The sequence below is a fragment of the Dasypus novemcinctus genome, chromosome 4 (assembly GCF_030445035.2).
Source record: "Dasypus novemcinctus isolate mDasNov1 chromosome 4, mDasNov1.1.hap2, whole genome shotgun sequence".
Lineage (NCBI taxonomy): Eukaryota > Metazoa > Chordata > Mammalia > Cingulata > Dasypodidae > Dasypus > Dasypus novemcinctus.
In genome coordinates, this window is record NC_080676.1 from 7100599 (window position 1) to 7114106 (window position 13508).

The following is a 13508-nucleotide window of genomic DNA, read 5'->3' on the forward strand; positions in this document are numbered from 1 at the left end:
CACTGGGAGCCAGACCCAGGACCTCCTGTGTGAGAGGTGGGCACCCAACTGCTTGAGCCACATCTACCCTCTTCTTTTAAATTAGATATTGGCTTTTCCATTTCTGCAAAAAGCATTGTTCAAATTTTTGTTGGGATTGCATTGAATGTATAAATTGCTTCAGGTAGTATTGATGTCTTGATGATATTTGTCTTCCATTCCATGAACACAGAATGTCCTTCCATTTACTTCAGTCTTCTTTGACCATCTATGTCCATAATAACTGTTTTTGACTTAAAGTCTGTTTTATCTGGTATTAGTATAGGCACCCTAGCTCTCTTTTGGTTACTACTTGCATGGTACATGTTTGTTTTTTTTAAACATCCTTTTACTGTCAACCTACTTGTTTGTTTTTTAAAATATTTATTTCTCCCCCCCCCCCCCCCCCCCGCCATTGTCTGCTCTCTGTGTCCATTTGCTGTGTATTCTTCTGTGTATTCTTGTATTCTCATCAGGCAGCACTGGGGGTCTGTGTCTCTTTCTTTTGTGTCATCTTGTGTCAGCTCTCCGTATATGTGGCACCACTCCTGGGTGGGCTGCAGTTTCATGCAGGGTGGCTCTCCTTGTGTGGGGGGCACCCTTACGTGGGGTCATCCCTGTGTGGCACTGCACTCCTTGTGAGCAGCACTGTGTATGGGCCAGCTCACCACATGAGCCAGGCGGCCTTGGGTATCAAACCCTTGGGCCTCCTATATGGTAGGCGAACACTTTCTCTTTTGAGCCACATCCACTTCCTATGTCATTCTACTTGTATCTGAATTTGAGGTGACTCTTGTAGACAGCATAGTTTGGTCATACTTTTTTATCCATTTTGCCAATGTCTGCCTTTTGACTAGAGCATTTAAAACATTTATATTTAAAGTTACTACTAGCTCAAGTGGTTGTGTACCTGCTTCCCATGTATGAGGTCCCAAATTCGATTCCCGGCACCTTCTAAAAACAAAAACAAATGAAAAAACCAACTCTCATTGGGAGTGAATATAGCTCAGTGGTTGAGCACCTGCCTCTCACACACAAGGTCCTGGGTTCAATCCCTAGTACCTCCGAAAAATAAAATTAACAACTGATAATGCTTCTGCCATTTTGTTATTTAGCCTTTGTAAGTCTTATACCATTTTCGTTCTCACTTCCACTTCTGCCTACTTTTATATTTATTTGATTTTTTGTTTTTTAGTTGTATCATATTGAGTGCCTTCTCATTACTATCTGGATATATATATTTTTCAACTCTTTTCCTATTGGTTACCATGAAGTTTAAAATTTAACATCCTAAATATATAACAATCATATTTGTTATCATACCAACTTAATATCAATAGCATGCACATATACATTTCCTATACCCCTCTGTCCTCCCACCTTTTTTTTTGTAGTTGTTACTATTTTTATTTTTGTCCACTACATGTCTAAAGACATAGATTTATCATTACTTTTTGTGCATTTGCATTTTAGCACCTGTAAGAAGTAAGGAGTGGAATTACATACCAAACAATATACTACAGTAATATTGGCATTTGTAATTACCCAAATGGTTCCTTCACCACAGGACTTTTTTTATGCTGCTTTGAACCATTGTCTAGTGTCCTTTCCTTTCAATCTGAAGAACTCCCTTTAGCATTGCTTGTAGGGCAAGGTCTGGTAGTGGTGATGTACTCCCTCAACTTTTGTTTATCTGAGAAAGTCTTAATCTCTCCCTCATTTTTGAAAGGAAATCTCACTGGCTATAAAATTCCTGGTTGGCAGTTGTTTTCTTTTAGTACTTCAAATATTTCAACTCACTGCCCTCTTGCTATTCCATGCTTTCTGATGAGAAATCTGCACTCAATCTAATTGGGACACCCTTGGACGTAATACATTGCTCTTCTCTTCCAGTTTTCAGAGCCCTCTCCTTGTCCCTGCATTTGATAGTGTGATGAATATATGATAGGGTATGTTTTCATGTTTATCCTGTTTGGTCTTCTCTGGGCTTCTTTGATGTGCATATTCATGCCTTTTGCTAAATTTGGGAAGTTCTCTTTCATCATTTCTTTGAATATTCCTTTTGCCCCTTTCTCTCACTCTTTTCCTTCTGGGGTTCCCATAATGCATATATTGGTTTCCTTGATGGTGTCTCAGAGGTGTCATGGGCTACTTTCACTTTTAATATTTCTTTTTTGCTCCTCAGAAAGAAATGCTGACTCATTTCAAATGTGTCGCCTGTAAGTTCACTGTTTCCTCTGCCAGCTCCAGTCTGCTCTTGAAACCCTCCTGGGCATTTTTTATTTCAGTATTATGGTCTTCAACCTCATTAGTTCTTTTTGGCCCCTTTTTAAAATTGTAATCTCTTTACTTAGACTCTCTCATTGTTCATTCATTGTTTTCCTATATCCTTCTCTGGATTCTGTACAGTATTCTTCTGGTCTCTAGAGTTTAGCGGTAGTTTTAGACAGTTCCTGCCTGTTCAATAGTTGGTTTGCTGGGAGAACTTAGTCTTGAGCTCCCTGCAGTGCCATATTCCCACAATCCTCCCAAATCGGGTTAGACTTTTATACTTTGTGTTTGGTTTCTAGAGTCCTGATTATCAAAAGAGGCTCTTATATTTTATTGTTTCTTTAATAAGTGCCGTGATCAAGAATAATATTTTACCAGTAAAATGTTATGGCCAATTGTTGTACTTAAAGAAAATTCTTTTAACTGCTCTAACATTTCCTTTTTTTTAGGATACGGCTTTGCTCTTGATTTTCACTAGTAATCGTTAATGGTATTTCACGTCTTTCCTGATTAGATGATAATGCATCTTGAGGTGGTGCCTTAAAATGTATAGAAACAATGGCACACTATATCTAGAAAGATTTTTGATTTCTATTTGAGACATTTGTTCAGCCATAGTGTTTCAAACTTAATACCCACATATATATCAACATTTAAAATGCGTTCTGTTTTATATTTTGAGTTAAAAAGTCTAGAGGAGTCTTCATTCATGTTGGTTAAATTTTCCTTAGTATCTTTTGTATGTAGGTAAACAACATCATAATATTATCAGGCATCAAGTTACTACTTTAGCCATTCATTGTGTCCATCTAGCAAGTGGTAGCAAATTTGTGAATTGGGACATTGACCTTGTGTCACATTAGAGCTGGGTATGTCTTAAGTTTCCTGCTGAGCAGGAAAGTAGTTGTTTCTGTCTTCTAGCCTCTTATAATGATTCTGCTTCTTGGCTTTATTGTAGGTAGGGCCTGCTAATGTGCTAATATTCCTGTTTTCCCTACCTCCGACATCCAAAGTTTGGTCGTGGTGATGCGCTTATATCAATAGGCATGGAGGGTGGAGCCAACTTGAAACTAGCTAGAAACGGGAAGGAAATATCTACTCAGAGCTACTTCTCAGCTCTGTTCCACACACAGGGCGAAACTCTCAGCATTTGCACATCAAGAAACACTTGTCAAGGCTGCTTTTTATTGCCCTTCCTCCTCTCCATCCTGTGGCTTTATTAATTCCCCTCTTCTTCCTTGATTTCTTTTTCTTTCTTACTGGATTTCCTTGTCTACCATAACAAATTAAAAAACTTGGAGGTAGAAGGCAAAAGTACCTATTAACATTGCTGGTTTGCCAGGGCTCCATTGTGAGGGGTTATTAACATACTCCAGATTCCACCTGTGGGCACATGCCAGTGCTGCAGAGCGCTGCCCAGGTGAGGCTCAGGGCTGCTGCACACCCCGCTTCCTTTCCTGTGAATGCCTGCCGAGCTCAGGTTCCACTTAAGAACATCACAGATAGCCTCAGACTTGGCAGTGAGGACTAGGTCATTTGTGCAAAGCCACCAGAAAGAATGATGACCATAACAGCTCTCATCTGAGCTCCTGCAGATTGTACAATACAGTGCATATGGTCAGGACTTTGGGCCCTGGGTTTCAACCTAGACTAGTAATCTGGTTTTGAGGAATAGAAACACAGTTCATAGGTACTTCAGAAGTTGTTAGTCCTTTTCAAATGTTTGTCTTATCATAATATTTCTTCTCTGCTTTGTCCTTCTCCCCTCCTCCCCTGCCCCTACCTTGTATACAACTACAAGAGTATCCTTTTTTTTTTTTGCCATCCCTTCAGTTTGTAGTTTGTAGTTTGGGTAGAAGAAATGTTTACTTGAAAGGCACTTGGTAGTTGTTATTAAGTTCCCTTTGTGGTACCAGCATTGTATTTTGTACAGTTGTTCTTTTAACTTTGAATAAGAATTGATCTAGTTCATTTTTTAATTTGTATTATATTCTTTTTCATCTAGTTCAATTTTACTTGCTACTTCTTCCTCATGTTTTCTTTTTCTATTATTTCAAAATTAATTTCAACTTTTAATAATTCATTTTAACTCTTACTATATTCTTCAAGTTATGCAGGCATTATTTTTATCCCCTGAGGCCTCTATTAGTATTTTAAGCAGGTTTAAAATAGATATTTCTTCAGAAGAAGAATTTAGATTCTGAGAGATTAAAATTCTTCTGTGCAAAATTAAAATAAATGCATATTTTGCTTGTTTGTTCATTTGTTTTTACAGGTTCGAATGCAAGCACTGAAATGCTTCTCAGTTTTAGCTTTTGAAAACCCCCAGGTATCGATGACCCTGGTAAATGGTAGGCTGGAACTTTCAGTGACACCTACATGATTTAATTTATGAACTTTGTAGATTTAAAGAATTTCCTTAATGCTTGTTGTTTGTTTTATTTCTAGTTTTGGTTGATGGAGAATTATTACCACAGATTTTTGTGAAGATGTTACAGAGGGATAAGCCTATTGAGATGCAACTCACATCAGCAAAATGGTAAAAGTCAAGATGATATGGGAGAAAGATAGTGCTTTATCAATTACCTCAGAGTATTTTTGGACAACCTAATAAGCTGGCTTCCAGTCCCCATCTTGTTTTGAGATTTTGAAACCTGAAAGTCACACGGTTGTCTCTTTTTTTTTTTTTTTAACGCATGTGACCTTTTTATTCAATTAGCTGTAAATGTTATACCAAATAGTAATTCTTATAACATCTGAGACTATCTACAGAATATTACTTCAATATATTCTTAATTTATTCTCTTTCAGATAATACATAATTAGATCAAATTTAACCAACACATACTGTGCTAAGTAGTAAGCCAGAAAAATATAAAAACGTGGAAACATGGAGAGTTAATTGAAGTTGATAACCAAGTCATGATTTCAGAGAATGTAGCTTCCTCTTCTTTATAGAAACAACAAAAAATCCTCATAGATATGTGACAGTTATAAGATGGTTATGTAATGTTCTTATTAGCTTAATTCCTGGCTCATGTAAGCATGATACATGATAACGCTGTATTTATTATCTTCACCTGTTTTATAGGGTTCTATGCTAAGTAAATTGTTTAGTATCAGTCTTTAAGAACCCATGGCTCTCTAATATTTTGATAAGAAAGAGAAACTATCAATGAATTATTCATCCACCCGGTATTATTTGGGTTTTTTTTATTTGTATGTTTTGCTTTTTGTCTTAACTTCAAAAATGAACATTTGTCTCTTAGTGAATAAAGCAAAGTTCTCATGTAAATGGTTTCCATAAAAATGTGCTGACAAACAAGCCTCAAGATAATTATAAGAACTATAAAGAATTCATTCTTCTATAATATAAGTAAAAAAATTTTGCTGATTTGTCAATAGCTAGCTGTAGAAGCCAAAATACTGTGTTTTAGTTTTGTTTATCTCCCAGATTACTAAAGGGATCTAATTCAAAAAGGAAATCCATTAATTTAAATTACTGAAGTGTTTAATGTTCAGTGCCTGCCTAAGGAATACAAATTAATTTTATTTTTATTCAAAGCAAGATATACTTGTGAAGGTAAATTATTTTTCAATAGAACCAAATCATTGACTCATCTCTAAAGCTACTCCTGGTAATGTTTAGATGTTAATTAATTTCTCATGAATAGTTATAAGTGTTAGAAGTTAAATGTCTCTTCTGTGATGCTTTTACGACTACTATTTTTTAAGTTTTTTTCATTTTCTTTTTATTATGGAAAATTTCAAACATAAAATTAAAGTGAAAAATATAAAGAACCCCTGTGTACCCAGTACTTAGTGTCACAATTTATCAACTTACTAAGCCATTTATTTTTCTAAAAGAAAATTTTGTAGATTGGCTTAATTTATGTATATATCAGTTTTCTTTGTCAAATTGACTGAACTGCAGATAAGGGACAACCAGAAACTTCTGGAAATCCCAAGATAAATTATAGTACTTGTCAGTTTTTTGTGCGTATGTGTATGATACCTTAAAGACAGATATTTTTCTTTTAAAGCTTTAAAACCCAAGCAGAAACTTACTTTCTGCCATTTTATTCCAGTTTAACTTACATGTGTAGAGCTGGAGCAATTCGGACAGATGACAACTGTATTGTATTAAAGGTAAGCTAATTTTCTCTAAAAGCGTATTGTAAGAAATATCCAGTCATATAAGTATTGAATATAAATAATGATATTCTTATTTCTTTTTTACACATTTGTCATTATGGTATGTGTGCATGGCGTAAAACAATATTAAAAACATCATACTTCCTTTTCAGTAGGATGACATAGAGTTTAAAAACATTGGTGTTAGATGTATTTTAAAAGTCAAAGTGAAATAATCCTTTCCTTGCCACAACTTTTCCATTTTTTATGGTAGGGAGATGTTGAATTTACAAAAATATGTATAAGTCAGGTGAAATAGAAAATAATATATTTAATCCTTGATTGCCATTCAGTTTATAACACATTTTTGTCAGCAAGAAGTTTGCCAGTTCTGCAGATAAAGACTTTGTATCACAATCACCGTAGATTGTCAAAAAGACATAATGAGAGAAAACAAGTAAATGATACTTGAAAACAGTCATTGTCATTGTGTTATGTCAAATGAAACTAGAACGTAGAAAAACCTGGAGAAGAGAGAGGCCCTAAAAGTCATAAGACCTGGATTCTGGTTTTAGCTGACCTGACCTGGCACTTTGGGCACATCAATTAATCTTTTTGGTGCTTCAGACTCCTAATTATGTAAATAGGGGCAATAATTCCTGCCCATGGGGTTATTGTGAGGATAACAATATATTAAATCCTTTAAAATGTCTTATTAGCTATAAAGAACAAAATTAGGTGATCATTTGTCATTTTATGAATATGTGTTCTTTGGTTATCATTGTTCAAAAGATGAACCCATAGATAAAAGAGTATTAAGGCAAATGTTTGCTGTAGTCTTCAGTGAAGGGAGTTATTTAGTTAATAAGATCTGAGGATCCCCTCCCCCACTAAGTCAGTAAACCTGCATGGAGTGCTAAGGGCTTCTTCCCTACAAGGGACCTTGCTTTATTAGTATTTACTGGACTTCTCTAACCCTCCTTTTCTTCCTCTTTGGTAAACTAGGTTAATAATATTTTCTTCCTGGAGTTGTGAGCATTAAATTCAATAATCCATGCAGAATGCATCATCGATAAACATTAGTAACTATTCAAAGGAAAATAAGAACAGGCCTTCTCCTTGGGAACCTAGGATTGAGTTTGGAGCCTAAACTAATATGTAGGAAATTATAATACATAGTGAACAATAAAGTGCTAAATTCTGAGGTAGAGATATAAAAGGACGTTAGAAAAGAGCAGAGCAGATTTGACTGCAGTAATTGAGGAAGGCTTCCTGTAATTATTAACATTTTGATTTCTACTTTCACATTTCTTGGGGAAACCTAGGAACTGTGATTGATTCGTATCTCTTGCATTACAGGAGTACTAGTAGAATCTGAGTAGTGGTAAGAACACTGAATCTTTAAAGCTGTGTTTTGTTTTTGCAGCTGTAGTATTAATCCCCAAACCAAAAATAAAACAGGCATTATAGGAGTATTACTTATTGAGGAAAAGATAACATAGTTTTTCTAAGGCAAAAATCACTCTTGATTGAACTGTTGGAACTCTTGTAAGTAAATGCATACATAGATGGGGCAGAACTATCAGACATCATTTGCTAGAGATTCTTAAATATTTCTTAGACAATTGTACAAAAAAGCCTTAGTCTTATCAATTCCAAAAGCTCAATTAGAGTTTGTATTAAATGTAGTTTGTATGATCAGAGTTTAATATGCCAATACACAATTGATTAATAGTCACTTAATATTGTTTTTGCATTCCCCAAATATCTTTTATGCTTCTCTGATTGTCATTAAGGGAAGCATTTAAGCATAAATGTGACTCAATAAAAACCATTGAATTGATTCAGTCACTGTATGCTCTCCATGAAACTTTTACATTTACCAAAAGACAAATAATCTCATTGCCTTTCAGACATTACCTTGTTTGGTTCGAATGTGCAGTAAGGAGAGGTTATTGGAGGAGAGAGTTGAAGGAGCAGAGACACTTGCCTATTTGATCGAACCAGACGTTGAGCTACAGAGAATTGCTAGCATAACCGATCACCTCATCGCAATGCTTGCTGATTATTTCAAATATCCCAGTTCAGTGAGTGCTATCACTGATATTAAAAGGGTATGTTCTCTTTTCTTTTAAGTTTCTTTTTTTTATTGCTCCAAACTTTGAAACAATTGATAATTACAGTTCAAAGGCCTTTTAAATAAAGGAATCTGTTACCTTTGATAGATTATATTGCTTTATGAAGTTTTTAAAAAATTCATTTTATTTAATGTTTATTGTCAGGATTTTTACTAAACAGATAAGCAAGAAAGAAGATTGCATCTCTTACTCTCAAAACCCCAAAATAGTGGGTCTTTAAGTTGGGCATTGACATTATGTAAGCATCATCTAATCCTATTCAAGGTACAAAATCATCTCTGTTGCTACATTCTCATTCTTTAGGTCAAGGGTAATCTTTTGTTACTGGTGACTGAGTGGCCTTTTAGCCCCACCAGAGATAGTCTCTGTCATTTGGCTTTCCTTTCTTCTAACTTTTGCTATCTTTTCTTTCTTTCCTTTTGTTTGCTTTCGTGCTGTGCTCTGGGCCTGCTAGGGCAGCTCTAGCATCTCTTAACCTCTAGTTTGTGACACTCAAGGACCAGTTTGCCAACTTTTTCTCAAAACTTAATTTCCTTAGAACAGGTAGATATCCTTTTTGACTCTTTGCTTCTCAACCTCTTCATCAAATCCATTTCTCTAAGCAGAAGAGATTGATAGTCTATAAGAGAAAGTTTATTTAAGGATGTCATGGTACAGAGAGCATTGCTTCTTAATTAGTATCTAGTATTGTTTTATGAATGTGACTATTTTTATGCCAGTGGCCCCAATGGTAATTTTCTTTTAACTGTTCCCTCAACCCCCCACCCACACCCCCCATGCTCTTGAATTCTAAAACTCTCAGCTGCCTCATCTAGCAGGCAACTATTCATTTGGCATGAACATTGAAAATGAAGTTATTAAAGGTGTTTCTTTTCTCTTTCTAAGAAGGGCCTAAAATAACCTTCATTGATAATTTGTATTAATAGTGTACCCTGCCCTCTTTGCATTAAAGTTATGTGTTTGTTCTACCTTCTGTAGTGTTATTTTTCAAGTGGAGATGATGGGTGGGTTATGTTGCTCCATCTGCATTTCTTTGCCTGGTTTTGCTCTGACCACTTGCTCACACTGACACATTTTCTCGCTGGTACGAAGATGCATGAGTAATCCCTAACTGTGGCTTCATGAACACCCTAATTTGACCACCCCAGCAACACAAGTAGAACACATCGGTGGACAGGAGAATGAGGAAACAGTTAAAAGAACTTTAAGCCAGTGCTTGAATCACTTAAGTAGTGTGCAGAAGATTATCACTTCTTTTAGGGCTTTTAAAATTTCATTTCTATCACAGTAAAACTAGTAATAATTTTTAGTAGTGATTTTTTTAAAATGCCAAACTTGAGTATTAGTTTGTTTCATCATCTTTAATTTTGAGGATGAATTATACAATCAATTGTTTCTGACCATAAAAGTGACCTGGATTCATAGAGAGAAATTCTCATGTGTTGATACAGTGTGTGATTTACAAGGTATTTTATATTAGGCCAAGTCAGTATTCTAGTAAATTATGGCTAGAAAGTAGTTAGACTTTAGAAGTAGGTATTTTAGAACTTACATATCAAAATGAGTATTGTATATTGGGAAGTTACTCCCATAATCTATCTAAATGTTTTGATGAAAACAGTTTTGGAACTATTTTTAAGAATCGCCTTCAGAACTACCTCAACTCAGTTTCACGTTTTCACTGTTTTATTCTTTACCTGAAATGTTAGTGTCCAACTGGATTTTCCCATCTTCAAATACCCGAACAATGACAATTAAATTAAAACTCTTGGTCGATGAAGATTTACCACTGTCTCAGTTTTCTAACTGGTAGCCATTTAGCTCTTTAGGAAGTTTCAAAAGAGAGTCTTAGAATGCTGTGAACACCACCTATATTATTGGATAAGAGTGAACATTTCTAAGGTAACTATCCATTTGGAGAAAGTGGTACTCCTGTGGATGAATTAAGTTATGGCTTTTATTTACAAAATTATTCATTACTGATATATACTATGTATTGAAAGTGTCCTGAAAACATGTTACTATTTTATCTTTATTATAGTTTGGTGATAAAGTCAGGTTTATGGAAGAATTGCTAATTTAGAAAACTAGTTACACTTGTTGAAAGGTATAATAGCATTAATTTTTTGACACAGTAAGTAATTTTAATAATTTTCTCAAGTACAAAACAAAGAACCTTAAACATAAATCTCATGTAACTGTAATAGCTAGTAATGATTACCATGATATGTTGTTTATTAAAGTTTTTCACAAAGGAGTCCCTGGTTTTAAAGCTTTAAATGCTGAAATTAGGACTCCTTTTTTTTTTTTCCCGTTAGTGTGGTATGTTCATTGCATTTGTTGAATACATTTTGGAGCCACTACTCTTACTGTTTGAGAAAATTAAGGAAAACTGCCTAAAGAGATAGTTGTAATGATACGTAAGTTATCAGCTTGTTCTGGCACTAGAAAGGCTTTGGAGTGCCTTTGTTTTGCAAGAGCATTCCAAAGAGCTGTTGCAAACAACCCTCAATGCCAGTAAGGCTATCTAACATCTAGGAACGATGAATTTTTAGGGATCAAAGGTCTGTTGTATAAAGGTTTGTTGTATATCAGTGTTAACTTTCAGACAGAAGCAGACCATGTGCATTTCAGGTCATGCTGACACAAACATGGTCAAGCCTCAGTCATGTAAACAGAATGCCCAAATAACTGGGAAATTCGGTGATAGCCTAAGTATGGCAGCAATTGTTAAGTTTTTTTTTCTTCAATTCTTCTTGCTTAGTTTCTTTGGAAGTTTAATTTGTGGACTGAGTTGCAGCATATCTTTTTTTCCCTCCCAAAGCTTGATCATGACTTAAAGCATGCTCATGAACTCCGCCAGGCTGCATTCAAGCTCTATGCCTCACTCGGAGCAAACGATGAAGACATCCGGAAGAAGGTGAGTCTGGGAGAGGGGCGTCCCCCAGTCCTGACAGCCAGCAGGCAGGGAGTGACGCCAACCTGAAAGTCGTGTGAAGAGCACTAACAGTGACTGTTTGACTATAATAAAGCAGAGGGACTAAAGGCATAATTGAAGAATGAATGGGACCCGGATTTGGGGGGTCGTTTGTTTTTAGAAACATAGAGTGGCATGACTGTGCTGCAATAACCAATAACTGGCGTGCTTTTTTCTGTCATTAATATGGATAATTATGTTGCACATTTTTGCATGTGTTCTGATAAAAATCAATTCTAGCACTGTGACGCTTCAGACACCTTGAAAGACCTAACACTAGAATTGTAAATGTTATTTATGGAAATACCTTCCTTCTAATGCGGTTGAGAAATTCAAATCTCTATTGTATATTGTTCTTTGATATGTGGCGTAGTTATGTTTTGAATTTTTTGCTACTGTGCAAGTTTGATGTGAATAAAATCTTTGTGGAATGATGATTTAATGTTTAGTGAGTGGTCATCTGAATTTTCCAGCTCCTAAAAAATGTTCACTGATTTAGCACCCTTATATTACCACAGCCTAGTCCAACACTGAACTCATTTTCTTTATGAAACTAGCTCTTGGCAAGGTGTAAAGTATAGTGGTAAACTCTGACCTGGCTTCTTTGATAAACCAAAAGACCAGAGCTTACCACTGAAAAAATATAATCTATTAAATTCTACACAAGGCTTTTAGGATTATCAGTGAATAAAACCACATGTTCTCTCTTGAGCCACAGCAGAAATAGCAAATTAGGGATTATTTCCTGAACATGACAATTTACTATATCTCCCCATCTGTACTGGTATTTTAAGGAGCACTGTGAGACATCACAAAGTATTGAGAGTTTACCATGATTAAAAAGATGTACTTCTGGCCTATAGAAAGAGAAATACGGAACAATCTTAAGTTTGTGGAACTTAGAAATTGAAACATCCTTGAAAATTGAAGTAATAACAGTAAGATTAGATGTGTGATTAGCTTTGATTTAAATTCAGTTCAAAAAGCACAACTAACAAAACGAATGTTTCCAAGTACCTCAATTTAGTTCTGTTAACATCTTGACTTGGTGTTTTTTAGTAAATGTCTATGAAAATCATTTTGACATCTTTAACTTTTCATTTGTAAACTGTTTCTTCAAGGCAAATATACTAATGATAGAATATTCCCTGTGTCTAAACATGATTTATGAGTGTTAATGCTGACATATTTCCTTTAGTTTAGGTACTTGTTGTATTGCAAAGGAAGATTTTTATGACAACTCATAGATAATAAAAATTTTAAACATTGACATGGACTGTATAACTTAAATACATGATTTGTATTTGGATGGTTAGTAGGGCCCTTTGGAATATAGGAGAAATATTTTACCCTTTCTTATAGCATGGTCCAAAAGACCATGCTGTGGACTAAAAGGGAGATAGTTAGATGGACCATAATGGTTATAGTGCTGTGGAGGGCGGGGGGGACAGTATATCCATTTGTACTTCTTTGTAATTTTTTGTTAATAAACTATTGTTTTGGAATTAATGACTTAATTTGTGATATCATGTTCTAGTCATACTTGCAACATAATAGTCTGACCAGTAGTTTATTAAGACTCTTGTATTCATAATGTGTATACTTTTCTGGTAAGGCTAACTCCTGATCATTTCTGTAGAAAGATGACAAATAAAGAATAAGTTATAATTATTATAGTTTTTTGTGTGGTGAAGAAAAGATACTGTGATGTTTTTATGTAATGGGGATTATTTAGAATTTTTAGGAAGAATACTTAATTTCTGGGATATTAACCATTTGAATAATTTACAGTTCATAGTAACTGCTGAAGAGAGAAATTGTAAAATTGAAAATATAAAGTAATTTTGTGATAATCTGCTTGGAGACCATTCCTAGGTGTGAACAGTCCTTTTAGTATATATAAAATGATGAATAACTTTTTCTTTTAATGGATTTATTTCTCTTCCATTTTTTGTTGAAATACTTATTTG

At 34.9% G+C, this 13508-nt stretch overlaps 1 protein-coding gene across 7 annotated transcripts in view; it reads left to right on the top strand.

Annotated features, from left to right (window-relative positions):
* The window catches only part of ARMC8 (armadillo repeat containing 8), a 116959-nt gene that overhangs the window by 52600 nt on the left and 50851 nt on the right, over positions 1–13508 (top strand). For all 7 annotated transcript variants that reach the window (XM_058295021.2, XM_071214516.1, XM_058295020.2 and 4 more), the window contains 5 exons: positions 4565–4640; positions 4738–4828; positions 6378–6438; positions 8337–8537; positions 11386–11481. In XM_058295021.2, the coding sequence (XP_058151004.1) occupies positions 4565–4640; positions 4738–4828; positions 6378–6438; positions 8337–8537; positions 11386–11481 (525 nt within the window). The remainder of the gene's footprint in view (positions 1–4564; positions 4641–4737; positions 4829–6377; positions 6439–8336; positions 8538–11385; positions 11482–13508) is intronic.